The 12,787-nt window shown below is 57.2% G+C and overlaps 1 protein-coding gene across 7 annotated transcripts in view; it reads right to left on the bottom strand.

Moving 5' to 3' along the window:
- Window positions 1-1,074: 1,074 nt before the first annotated feature.
- Window positions 1,075-12,787, bottom strand: part of TCOF1 (Treacher Collins-Franceschetti syndrome 1) — a 31,790-nt gene continuing 20,077 nt past the window's right edge. For 2 of the 7 annotated variants that reach the window (XM_006766244.2, XM_006766249.2), the window contains 10 exons: window positions 11,041-11,206; window positions 9,672-9,793; window positions 8,152-8,265; window positions 7,604-7,844; window positions 7,050-7,132; window positions 6,129-6,309; window positions 4,023-4,514; window positions 2,864-2,961; window positions 2,162-2,205; window positions 1,075-1,499 (listed from right to left, as the gene is read on the bottom strand). In XM_006766244.2, coding sequence (XP_006766307.1) covers window positions 2,179-2,205; window positions 2,864-2,961; window positions 4,023-4,514; window positions 6,129-6,309; window positions 7,050-7,132; window positions 7,604-7,844; window positions 8,152-8,265; window positions 9,672-9,793; window positions 11,041-11,206 — 1,524 coding nt within the window. In that variant the 3' untranslated portion in view covers window positions 1,075-1,499; window positions 2,162-2,178. Of the gene's footprint in view, window positions 1,500-2,161; window positions 2,206-2,863; window positions 2,962-4,022; window positions 4,515-6,128; window positions 6,310-7,049; window positions 7,133-7,603; window positions 7,845-8,151; window positions 8,266-9,671; window positions 9,794-11,040; window positions 11,207-12,787 lie in introns of those variants that run through there. The other 5 variants (XM_006766246.2, XM_006766245.2, XM_015565613.1 and 2 more) reach the window with 5 other exon arrangements.

Here is a 12,787-nt window from a genome sequence, read left to right as displayed (position 1 = left end):
TTGCCCAAAGTTCTTTAAGCACAGCTCCTCTTGGCCCCGCTTCCTCCTCCTCACACCCTCATCACTGCTATACTAAGAAGTCAAATAGCAACAACACAAGGACCCAGCAGCCGCTTGTTGCCAAATTTCTTGACTTTCGAGAGGAGGCCAAAACCAAAATGTTCTGGGTAAAGTCTCCATTTCAATGAAGCCCACCAGGACTTCTAGACCAACACACTTATGGGGAGTGAGAAGCTTTGAGGGCCTAAGGGCCCCCAGGTAAGGGTATAGACCAGTGATGGCGAACCTTTTGAGCTCGGCGTGACAGCATTTTGAAAAACCCTAACTTAACTCTGGTGCCGTGTCACATATAGAAATTTGTAAAAATCAACCAAAAAAATGAGTTCGCATGTCACCTCTACACACGTGTCATAGGTTCGCCATCACTGGTATAGATGGATGCTAACCTCAGTCTCCAAGACCTCCCCAGCTCCGTGCTGACTATTTCTACCCAGCCCCTTGCTGTCTTTAGCAGGAGGCTAAAACCATTGGAGGAAAATCTCCCAACCCCACATGTTCACTGCCCTGAGCCCTGGGAAGTGGGCCTTTGCACTGCTGGCCATCAAGTCCTGGAGACCCTGACATGTCTTTCGAGTTTATCTACTCCTTGCCTTCCTTATTTCAGAAGCTTTGTTACCTGGATACAAGGGCAACTCAGTCCTAACTGGTTTTCTGTTCCTACTGTGCCCGCCACAGCCATTCTCCACCAGGTACCTCAAAAGGGCCTGCCCACAACTCCAGATCTAACTGAACTTCAAAAGGTGGCTTAGAAAGCCCCCCTTCCATTTCTGGCCTTCTGGGTATCTGTCTGGCCTACCCCAGCACCTGGCAACCAACCATGGCCATGCTGCGCTCCCTCTTAGCTATGCCACCTCCTCCAGGAAGCCCCCCCACCAGTTTAGTACCAGGTACTTAACTGAGGCAAACTGTCCCACTCAGCACAGCATCCCGGAACCTCGACATGTAGTCAAGAACAAATCCTGAGCAATGGTTTATTCACCTCCAAGTGTCAGCCAGACTCCCAAGAATAATTGCAAAATGTTTGCCCCAGGTGCACTGCAACTTGCACCTTTCCGTCAAGTCTTTTATTTTCTGAGTTCTTACAAAAACAGGAAAAAACTGACAAAAGGTGGACAAACCCTTAGTATTAGCCAGGGACCAGGGCCGTGGGAGGAGCGGGAGGCTGGGCCTCACTGGGTCTGCAGGGTAAAGAGGTGGAAGGTCCTGAGGCCTCTGGGCATGCTGGGTCTGAGAGAGGGGCATGTCATTTAAAAATATATATATATGTATATATATACTGTACACATCTATACGAAGTGTCCTGTGTCAGGACGGAAGTCAGGCGCGGGGTCAGCGAGTGGAGGTCTCGGAACTGGGCACACTCCCTCCTCCTCCTCGGACCAACCTCTGCAGGGCTTGTGGGCTGGGCCAGCACCGACTCTGTGGCTGGCTATCTTCTTCTGGGGAGGAAGGGGAAATTAAACATTCATTCCAACCCATGGGGAAGGAAACACATCTAGACGGAAGATTTCCTGACTTTTTCTGCATCAAGGAGAGTCAAATCAATTCAAAACCTGGCATCCAGATGCAGGGGACAGGCATTAACTAACTACAGAGGACACTAGCACTGGTCACGCCCTGGGAAGTGGGCTGTGTGCTTGAGTGCCTAACTTCCCTTACGCCTGCCATCAGCCCAGGCAGGCGCCTAACCCCTTCCCCACCACCCAGGAAGCACAGGCCCATTGAATGGCTCCTCTCGGGAAAACCACCTTCTTTCCCATGAGCAAATGCCCTCAAATTAATGATTACAAGGAAAAGGAAGTGGACTGCAGGGAGGGAGAGAGGAGCTCAAGCCTTACCCTCATCCACAGAGAGGCGCCACCCCAGTGCCCATCTCCTAGGGCATGTGCAGTGTCTGCACCCAGGGAGCACCAGGTGCCGGCCACTGACCATGAGTGACAGACTCTCTTTCTCCACCCTTTCCTGTGGGGCCCACGTCCCATGTCCTGTCTGGCTCCTGGGGACCACGGCAATGCTGGAGCTCCCCTCAATCCAGCCCCCCGCCCCCCGCCCTCTCCAGGGGTCAGATGCTCAGCAAGGGTCCCTGGGCCAGGAAGTGTACCTGCTGTCTTGTGCTCCTCAGACAGGCTGCTGCTCTGTCTTCTTCTGTGAGAAGAGAAGGTGAGAGACTCCTGTACCTGATGGCCTCCTCACCCATGCTGCCCCCACCAGGAGGGCATGAGGGCTGCCTCCTGAGGATCTGAGGCCTCCCCTCCTACCCCCCAGAACTGATGCCGGTGCCCCACACACTCTCAAGGAAGGAGCCCAGAACTGCGGCACAGATGTTCAGCTTCCCTGAACACAGCCAAGGCCTGGGGGCCAGTGAGAGCATCTGTACAGGTGCTAAGTCCCCACACCCCCAGCCTTCAGGGGAGCAGCCTCCATCACCCATGAAGCAGACATGTGAGTGTTTCTGTGGAGGGGTCCCTGCCAGCTGGGGCACGCTTCCTCTCCTACCTGGGACCTGTAACAGCCTCCCTGTGCCCTGGGGTGTCCTTCCTTCACCCGCCACAGGACATCCTTCTACCTCAGACAGGGCAGAGGGTCACTTCCATGACTTCCACACAGACCTGTCCCTCCTTGGGGGGGCTCTACTCTAGAGTCACAACTTACCCGTCACACTCCCCGCCCATGGAGATGGGCAGGACCCTGGTCTAGCTCCCACCCTGTCACCTGCCATGCACAGGATGGGGCTCATCACATTGCCCCTGGGGACGAGGTTAGGTCCCTTTTCTGGCCTGAAACCCCCAGGAACTCAGTCTACCTTTTTCTTCTTTTTCTTCTGTATTTGTGAGTCAGGGTCTTTGGTTGAGGCCTTTTTGGCTTTCTTCTTCTTTTCCTTTTTTTCCTTGTCTTTTTTTTCTAAGGGAAGAAAGTAAACTTCCTAAATAACAGATGTTAATTTAAGTGTTGGACCAAAGTCAGGAGACACGCAGGGCAGTTCTCCAGGGATCCTAGGAGCCCCTCATCCCGCAGTTGGGTCTCCAGGGATCCTAGGAGCCCCTCCTCCTGCAGTTGGGACTCCAGCTCTCCCCACACCCTGGGGAACCATGAAAACAGGCCCTCAGGCCTATGACCACCTGCCCTGGCCTCATAATTTCTGCCCCACCTATGGAACACCTGGAGTATTACTACTTTCCTTTAACTCACTTTACACATTTATTTAAGACTAAAGGCTTGCTGCATGAAATTCGTGTAAGAGTAGGCCTTCCTTCCCCCGCTGCCGGCACCAGCTTCCCTCGTGCAGAAGGACATTAGCATATTGCACTTTTATTATAGATTAGAGGCCCAGTGCACAAAATTCGTGCATGGGAGGGCGGGGGGAGGGTCTCTCAGCTCAGCCTGCACCCTCTCCAATCTGGGACACCCCCCTTGCAATCCAGGATTGCTGGCTCCTAACTGCTCACCTGCCTGCCTGATTGCCCCTAACTGTTCTCCCCTGCTGGCCTGATCTCCCCTAACTGCCTTTGCCTTGGCCCCCGCCACCATGGCTGTGTCCAGAAGGACATCCCGTCTATCTGGTCTAATTAGCATATTACCCTTTTATTAGTATAGATACTCTATGGAAAATGGGAATGCAGTATCACCTATTACACAGGGTTAAATGAAGTCCCGCCACATGCAGTCTGGCACAGAGCTCACAGGGAGCTGTGGTCTAGGAGTGCGGACCTGAGAAGCCTGAAGCTGAAGGTGCACTGAGCACTGTGGGGAGAGGCCCTGCCCTGGAGCTCTGGGTCTCCCTGCCAGTGGGCCCAGGCGCTCCGGGGTCACTCTGGCTTTGTCAATAGCTGCCCCCCATGACCCTGGACAATCTTCATCCTCCCCCTTCTGTGCTGGCTGAGGGCCCGTCCCGCCCGTGTGGTGACCGACAGCCCTCAGCACAGGCTGGGCAAATGCGATCCAGGCTGTGGACAGACACTTACTCTTGTCAGATTTTTTTTTCTCCTTGTTCTTTGGGTCGGCTTGGCCTCCACCCTCAACCGTCACCATCTCTGGCTCCCCTTCTGGCTTGTCCTTCTTCTTGCTGCCACCACTTGCTGTGTCTCTTTTAGATTTCCCCTGGGTAGTACTGGGGGCCTTTTCGGAGGAAGCAACACCCTCCCCGCCTCCCCCGGCCGCCAGCTTCTTCTTCTTCTTGCTCTTGGGGGCCCTGCCCGCTGCCTGCTCTCCCGACAGCTTCCGCTTGTGGCTCTTCTTGCTGCCCTCCTTGGCGGCGCCCGCGGCCTTCTTCCTCTCCTGCTCCAGCAGCTCCGCCAGGACCTTCACCACCGAGGCCTGGACCTGGGCCTCACTCAGGGGCCAGGGCTCACTCAGGAGCCGCCGGGTGATGTCGCTGTGCAGGGCCAGCGTCGAGGCTTCGGGGCTCCCGGCCCCCTTCCCGGGCTTCTGAGGTGTGGTGCTGGCCTCTCTTCTGCCTGTGGGGAGAGGACGTGTGACATGGACCTGCGGGACCGGGAAACAGTCCTCTCACAGTACAAGAGCCAGGGGGGTCCGAGGTCATTCTGGCCACATCTTCCTCCCACCTTCCACCTTAGAGCTCTTTTCTGTCTCCTCACACTGAAATCTCAAGTTCAGGCTGGGAACTGACCAGGACTCCAGAGTGTTAGTGAAAGGCCTGGGATCTATGAACACAATGAAGGCCAGACAGGAGTCCAGAGCCCGGAGGCAGGAGACTGGGCTCTGGGTCTGCCTCCCACCGACTGGCTGTGTGGCCCTGCTCCTCCCCGTCTGTTTCCGTTTGTAAAATGAGGGGTTGGGTGAACAGCGAGGTCCCCGTATTCTGAACTGTAGATCCACATAAATTCGACGGCTGTGCACCCGTTCAGCTCACACCCCTCTATTCACACAGTGGGCCCAACCCTTGCCTGTCCAGGACCCTGTGGTGTGCACACGTGGTGTTGATCAGCAGGTTGACCGGCTGGCTGCCAGTGACTTCTGGAGCAGCCTTTTGTTTAGAATTTCCCACGCCTCTGCTCTCCTTTGATAACTGTGCTGACGTGTGAAAATGGAAACCTCCACAGCCCCTCTAAAATGCCGGCCGTCCCCAGAGAGATCGCCGAGGAAGAAAGTGAGCAACGTGAGCAACGGCTGCTCTGCTCCCCGGCACCAGTCTGTGGGACACCAGCACTGCCCCCGCACTACCCCTCCCCCCTACTTCCCAGGTGACTGGCAGGTCTGGACTTGGTTCCGGTTCCGGGCCTCAGAGGTGTTCAGGGGCTGGGCTGCTCCCTGTGGCGTGCAGAGGGGCCTGAAGCAGCTCTTGGTCCAGAGCATTGCACCAGCCAAGCGTCCCAGGACAGACAGAGGCCCAGTTCAGTCCTCTGGTGCTTAGCAAGGGCACGAGTCGGGTAGAGGGGAAACTGAGGAGGGCGCAGTGGGCCGTGGCGGCCTCCTCCCCCACAGCCTACTTCCCAGCTCTCTATTTATAAACACCCAGAATTGAGGCTGGGGACCCTGTGAGCTGTCCCAGGTGTGCCCACCTGAGATCCCTGTCCCTCGGCTCTGGCAGAGTCGGGGGTGGCACATGACTACTTTCTATGTGTGTCACACCTTGACGCCAACTGGATGCATCGACCCTGCCCCATGTGGTTGGTTAGGACAGAGGCCCAGCAGGGCCAGGGGCCTGTCTGAGGCTTTAGAGTCAGCCCACTGCCCAGCGTCTTCGCCACGTGCTAGAGATTTCCCAAGTGCGGCTCTGCCTTTCCTTTGGGCTCCCAGACACACTAGACCCCACACCATGAGCCATTTGTTAGGAAGAAAAGTCAACAGGGTTGGCCACAGAGAGCCCAGTCCTATACTCCACCAGCCAAGGTGCACTGCCTCTAAGACAGGTGGCCTGCCAGGTGCACCAGCAGCCACAGGGGTGAGGACCCGAGGAGCCAGGCACCTGGGCATGGCCCTACACTTCAATAAGCACCAGGCCTGGAGAGACAGGACCACGCTGGTGAGACTGTTTCTGAGGGAGGGAAAGGAGGCCATTGCCTGCCCCTTCCTGTCCTGCTATGTCCCTCCTGCTGCCCTGGACTCACCTGTTTTAGGGGATGTGATGCCTGGTGCTTGTTGGGGCTCCACTTTCTGCTTGCCATCCAGGGCATCTTTGGTGGCCGAAGCAGAGGAAACCAAGGGGCTGGGGTCTGGTTTGAGAGTGGCCTTTGCAGCCTGGGAATTGGCTGGAGTCAGCCCAAAGGGCACATGACCTGAGAGGAGAGACTGAAGAAGCCCAGTGTGAAAGGGGCTGGGACCCCATCCCAGCCCGGGGAGCATGGCCTGCTGGGAAGGAACCAGCCCAGGGACCCCATCTCAGCCCCGGGAGCAGGGCCTGCTGGGAAGGAACCAGCCCAGGGACCCCATCTCAGCCCCGGGAGCAGGGCATGCTGGGAAGGAGCCAGCCCAGGGACCCCATCTCAGCCCCGGGAGCAGGGCATTGGGCAGAAAAAGGAGCCAGCCCAGGGACCCCATCTCAGCCCCGGGAGCAGGGCATGCTGGGAAGGAGCCAGCCCAGGGACCCCATCTCAGCCCCGGGAGCAGGGCATGCTGGGAAGGAACCAGTCCAGGGACCCCCAAGATTGGGTCAGCCCTACTGGGCTGGTGGTGGGGACGTCAGCCCTTTGTGCGTACTTCCTGTGCTATTTTAATTAATACATATCTTAAGCAGGCACATTTAAAAAGGAAAATTCTTATTACTAATGCAAATGGAAAATCACTAGCGCCTGCCATGTGCAGATGATAACCTTAAAATAATCCCATCTGTTAAAGATCGTTTTTATCTGGGAATCACATAACATCAAGGTGAGCCCTTTCTATAGACTCCAAGTCAGCCCCTCAGCCTTCATGCTGATATGGGCTTTGGGGGAAACCCTGCACAGGGTTCTTGTGAAGAGGAGGGCCCAGCCCTCTGACCTGGGGCTCCTGGCCTAGGACCCCGATGTTGCCAGCCCCCCTGCTGTTACCTGGGAAGGCTCTACCACCTCATCCTCGCTGGACTCTGCTGGGGTTTCCTCCACCAAGGTCTCATTCCCAGAGGGCACTGGGCCTATGGAGAAATATAGGTATCCTGTTGGGAGCCTCAGGTACGTCCCCGGCCAGCTGGGCAGGGCAGAGCCTTTCAGGGAGGTGCCTGGAATGGCCGGGTCCCCGCCTCACCCTCCCATCTGTGGTCATGGCATTCCAGGCGAGACACCTGAATGCTAAGCGTTTCCCTTCTAGTCGCTGACGCCGGCACGCTGCTCTGCTGCTCAGCTGGCCTTGGGACTATGGTGGGGTCAGTTATGGGAGCCTGATTCCAAAAAGTCGGGAGTGATCAAACAGTAGCATCAGGGGCCTTTGACAGAGTTTGGACCAACTTCCTCAAGGGGCTGGGGAAAGGGAAACAGCCCAGCCTGGGACGACTGGGCCAAGGTGGCAGAACCAGTGGAGATACAGAGCCACGGCCTGAGCCTCGGGCTCCACCAAGCTACCTCTCCCCTCCTCCAGGCCCACCCAGCCTTTCCCTCCCGATCCTCACCCAGCCTGTGGGCCAGCGGGGCCGCCTGGGGCCTCTTCGCATCCTCCTCGCTCCCTGAAGAGCTGCTGCTGTCGCTATCACCTGAGGTCCCAGAGGCCTTGGCTTTGGGGCGTCCCAAGGGAGGGGCTGTGGCCTGCCGGACTGCAGGAACCTTGGGCTTTCTGGGCTTGTTGGTCACTCCTGCTTTCACGGGGGTGCTCCGGGGACTCGCCACAGGGAGTGAGCTGAGGGCACCGTCAATCTAATTTGATGAAGGGAGAAAGTGGGAGGAAAGTTAGGGGAAATGAGATCTGATCTTACCGAGCACCTCAGCTTAGAGCCAGGCACCATGCTGGCTGCTTCGCACAGGCCTCATTCCATCCTCCCCCAGCTCTCAGCCAGGCGGCCCTGGCCTGGTAGGCAAGCGAGCATGTGCTCAGGTCACAGGGCCGATGGGTGATGATGCTGGGACTTGAGTCTCTGCCTGGTCCTCCCTTCTACCCTCTGTGGTCTTTGATTACTGTCCGCTCCAGGGTAGGGCCTGGACCCCTGGGGGTTCCCCAGCTCACCCCACTTGAAGACAGGGTTCTGGTAGCAGGAGGCTGGGCCTCACTGGCTTTCTGGGCAAGGACCTTCAGGGCGGCCTGGGTCAGCGGGAGGTTAGCCAGGTTCCTCTTTGTCACCTGTGGACAGCCAAAGGCAGCCCTGAGACCCCTGGGTTCTCAGGCATCACCTCTGCCACACCCTGAGCAGACCCCATCTTGCTAGAGTGGGAGGAGACCTGTATCTGCAAGGAGCCATGGGACTGGAGTAGAGACTGAGGGGTGGTCCAAGGGGCCATGCCACTGCCTGGGCAGGAAATGGTGCCAAGCTTTGGGTTATGAGCTAATCACATCATTCTCAGAGGGTCCAAGAACACTCCCCGCCCCCACCAGCCAATCTGAGCTCCACTGGGACAAGTCTCTAGTCTGGTGGCTGGAACTGCCTCCCCAACAGTCTCCCTCAGGCCACTCCTGCTTTCCACACCCACCAGCAACAGGGAGAGAGAACTAAGAGAACTGAGGGTGACTCCTCCGCGGCGTGCAACCCTCACCTCACACGACTTCCTCAGCTCTGACCTCCATGCACTTCCCCAGAGGGTCCCTGCAGCTGGGTTTCCCTTCCTGGAGTGGACCCCAGCTCGCTGGCCTGGCTGCTCCTCCTGCATCCACATCACCTCCTGGGGAGGCCATCCCTGCCCATCCTCTCTAAAGCAGCTCACCCCATTATTCTCGTCACTATTGTTTCCTGCGAAGCACACACCAGTTCGTGAGTGCTCTATTTTTGGTTTCCTTTGTTAGTGGCTGCCACCCCACTCACTTGGAAACTCCCCAGGGCAGGCACCTCTTGTTCCTGCTGCATCCCTCCTGCCTGGAAGACAGATACTCAGCACCATCTGCTGGTCAAAAGGCCAAATGGATGCAGTGACCACAGCCCAGACACCCGTCCAGCTGTGATGAGCCCTCTGAGCTGGGGGTCCCAACTCCTGCTCCGGCCTCCCCCACCTCTTTCCTGTCCTCTCAGAAAGGAAGAGTGAGGAAACAGAAAAACCAACGGGTATGGCCCACAGAGCAATGCCTGGGAGCCAGGAGACCTGGGCTCTGGCCCTGCCCCATCACCAGAACAGTGAGCATGAGCTCCACCTGCCAGCACTTAGATCCAGGCAAGGACCAAACAAAAACACACTGAAGAGGTGGAGGCTGGGAAGTTAAAGTCACCAGCACGCCCACTGAGAGAGGAGGCTTTTGTTCACAGCATCTCAAAACTGGGAGGAAAAAACAGAACGAGCTGACAGGGCCTCTCGGGGCAGCAGTGCTCTGCCCGTGCCACATTCCAAGATTACTCCTCCTGACCACCCCCAGGGGCTCAGGAGCTCGATGGGTGTAGCCAGAGGCCAGGAACGCGCTGGCTGCGAGGAGCAGCTACTCCTGGAGGTGGGGGTGGGTGAGAGCACCTGAAGCCCTGCTAGCAGCACGTGTGGGTATGTGAGGGGAGGGCAGAGAGCCCCCCACCCTGCTGGTCTGCAAGGCCTCCCTTGTCTGCCACATACCTGAGTGGCAGGTGCCTCCTGCTTCTTGCCTTTTGTCACCCGAATGGACACCTCACTGCTGCTGGCCCCAAGGGCTGCCCTTGGGTGGGCCGTGGGCATGATCACTGCGTTGGTTCTAACGGCTGGAATGGAGGGGAATGGAGTGCACGTTAGGTCACAGAAGCCCCATGGCCTCCCCAGCTGTGGCTGTGGCAGCACCCAGTTCATCAGCCCTTCCCGGGGACCAGGTGTGGTGCCCAGGGCGTATGCAGCAGGGGCCTGTGCCATGCCTTCTCCAAGGCCTCTAGGCAGGAACTGTCACGCTGTCCATGCTCCAAGGCTCTGGAGGTCACGTGGCTGCTGGGACAGTGACCCCGGCTCTCCCCAGCCCCTCCCCACACTCCAGTTCTCGTGATGTCCCCCGAGCCGGCCGGCTGCCAAGCGAGACTCTCCGTGTATTTAACACGGAAAACCACCATGGTCACCCGCAAAGGCTCCGGTACATGATGCTTGCTTAGCATTACGTATAAACGCCTCAACGGCCCCAACAAAAGCCCTGGCTTCCTCCAACGTGGCACTGGCTAAATAAACTATGGCCTGCCACCCAAAGGACTGCTTTGTAGCCAGAGGGAATCACGCTGTAAATGTGTAATGCCACAATATTGTCAATTAAAGATTACTGAGCATACGTACAGCATGGTCTCACGAAAACACACAGGTATAGCTTAGCTTTTTGCCAATTTAACAGCTGTAAAATGTTAACAGTAATTATTCCGGCAGTGGGATTATGTATAGGTAAGTTTTTCCTTTGGTGCTAGTCTGCATTTCTTAATTAGCCTCCCAAAATTGGACATTAATATCCTCATTAAAAAACATCATAAAAACATTTATTAACCATTTTCCTGCTATCACTGGTAGAGCACAGGTTGCAAACATCAAAGAAATCCCAGATGTGGTCCTGTCTCCCACTGACAGATGGAATCTTCCCTGAAATGTTTGTTTAGGGATCACCTAACCCCCTTTACAGGCCACCAGGAACGGGAGGCTCACTACCTCTTGCAGCCCTTTTCATGGTCAGGCGGTCAGCTGTGACAAAACTCTTCCTTAGACTATGGAGAAACCTGGTCCTGCTGCCCGTAGCCTCTGGCCTGGGTTCTAGCCTTGGAGCTGGTACAGTGAAGCCCTGGCAAATCATTCTCCTGAGCAGTCCCTCATCGAGGTGAGCCAAGGCAGTGCTCACAGACCTTGCGTGCCCTGAGGCCCAGGAGCGTGCTCTGTGGCCCTGCCAGCATCCGCTCCCCTCTGGGCGTGTGCGGGCAGCCCCTGGCAGCTGAGCCCAGCCCGGCGGTTGCAGCACGGGACTCGGCCCTTGGTGGTGGGCCATGCTCACCGGGAGTCAAGCACTGTGTAGCGGGGATCACATCCTCATCCTCGCTCTCGGACGAGGAGCTCCTGGCCTTCCTTGGGGCACTTGCAGCCTGGGTGGGCACAGGGGTAGCAGGCTGACCAGCTGGACTACGATTAGGGTCGACAAAAATCAGAGGGGTTTTAATCACCTTAAAAAACAAAAACAAGAACATCCCCCCAGTGATTAAAGGCTGGGCCAGGGGGAGGGAAAGATGGGGCGGGGAAGGGTTTGACAAGGCAAGGGGGTCCTGAGAGCTCAGGGCAGCCAGACAGGGGCTGTTCCCCTGGGCACTCGCAGCTCCCCGAGCCCGCGCACCTGCTATGACCCAGCACAGCACCTCACAGCTCACAGGCCCCTCCAACCCTCACAACGAACCCCTGAGGTAAGATTAGCTCCGCAAGTCCTGAGAGGGGCAGAGAGTTGTTAATATACATCCATCTGGGGAGTGGCTCTGTCTGCTGGTCCCACCCACATGTGGATGCAGCCGCTGAGATGGGACCAGGATGCAGCAACCCAGCTCCATCGCCCAGCAGTTTCAACAAATACACTGCACAGGGGAAGAACACCAGGTGACACGGAGAATACCACACAAGGGAGTGCCCTCATCTGGACCCACAACATGAAAAATATCGGTCATGAGATGTGTGGGAAACGGGGGGAGGGGGGGGCAACGGGCAGGTCCCTTTCCAGGTGCGACATTACATGGTGGTTGTGCCTTAAAGGATCAACTACGTGGAGGTTTGGATGAAACGGGCTGGGAGGGTATGTGCGGGTTCTTCAGTTGGCCTAGCTGTGGATGCGCTTTCCATTTTCCAGTTAGGACATTCAAAGAAAAACCAGCAGCAGCTGCGCCCTGGCACCCTGTGGATGAGCCTGGGACGCAGCGCTGGCGACTGTGACCACCGCAGGCGCTGCACCGGCAGCCCCAAGCCAGGGAGTGGGGAGCCTGCTTCCCATTCCCCAGAGATCAGGTCTGGCCGAGTTCTGCTTTCTCTCTGGCCATTGGGGAGACCAGGAGGGACCTTCCGAGGTTACAGTTGGGGACCCAGGTCTTCTCCAGGAACCACCCTGCCCACCTCCCCGAGTCTGACTCCACGCCTAAGCCCCAGGGTGCTGTGGGAGAGGAAAAGTGAAAAGAAAGCAGAAAGGCACCGCCCGAGGGGGGAGCTCTGCTGGGCTCAGGCCCTTCCTACCCCTGCCAACAGCCTCCCCCGCGGCTGCTCTGCTCTGATCTGCCACTTCCAGAGCCTGCCTGCCCACGTGATGGAAGGGAGAGAACGGGAAGTGGGAGAAGGCTTACAGTTGAGGGAGGGAATCTATATATATGTGAGAAGACAGAGGAACAGATTGTTGAGGACGCAGAGAGGCAACGAACCCACCGAGGCAAACAATAGCGTCTGGGATGTTAAAAGCAGCTCAGCAGCAAACGCCGCCTCCTCCTTGTTCCACTTGCCCACGCCACCTGCGCGCGCCCCCCCCACTCCTCGCCGCCCCAGCTTCAGGCGGTGACCCTACCTCTGCCATGACCTCACTGTGTGGCCAAGCCCTGAGCTTTGTGCCTCAGTTTCCCACCTGTTGGAAGGGCTGTTAGGAAAGTCAGCCTGCGTCCACTCACCAGAGGGCACCGTGCACGGGGTGATGAGGGCGGTTGGAAAAGGCTCATGGGAAGACGAAGCAGCCTGAACATTTGGCTGTGCCTCCACATAGACGCCGGGAGGTAAGGACCCGG

The sequence above is a fragment of the Myotis davidii genome, unplaced genomic scaffold, assembly GCF_000327345.1.
Source record: "Myotis davidii unplaced genomic scaffold, ASM32734v1 scaffold18, whole genome shotgun sequence".
Classification (NCBI taxonomy): Eukaryota; Metazoa; Chordata; class Mammalia; order Chiroptera; family Vespertilionidae; genus Myotis; species Myotis davidii.
This window is presented reverse-complemented; position numbering and strand designations above follow the sequence as displayed.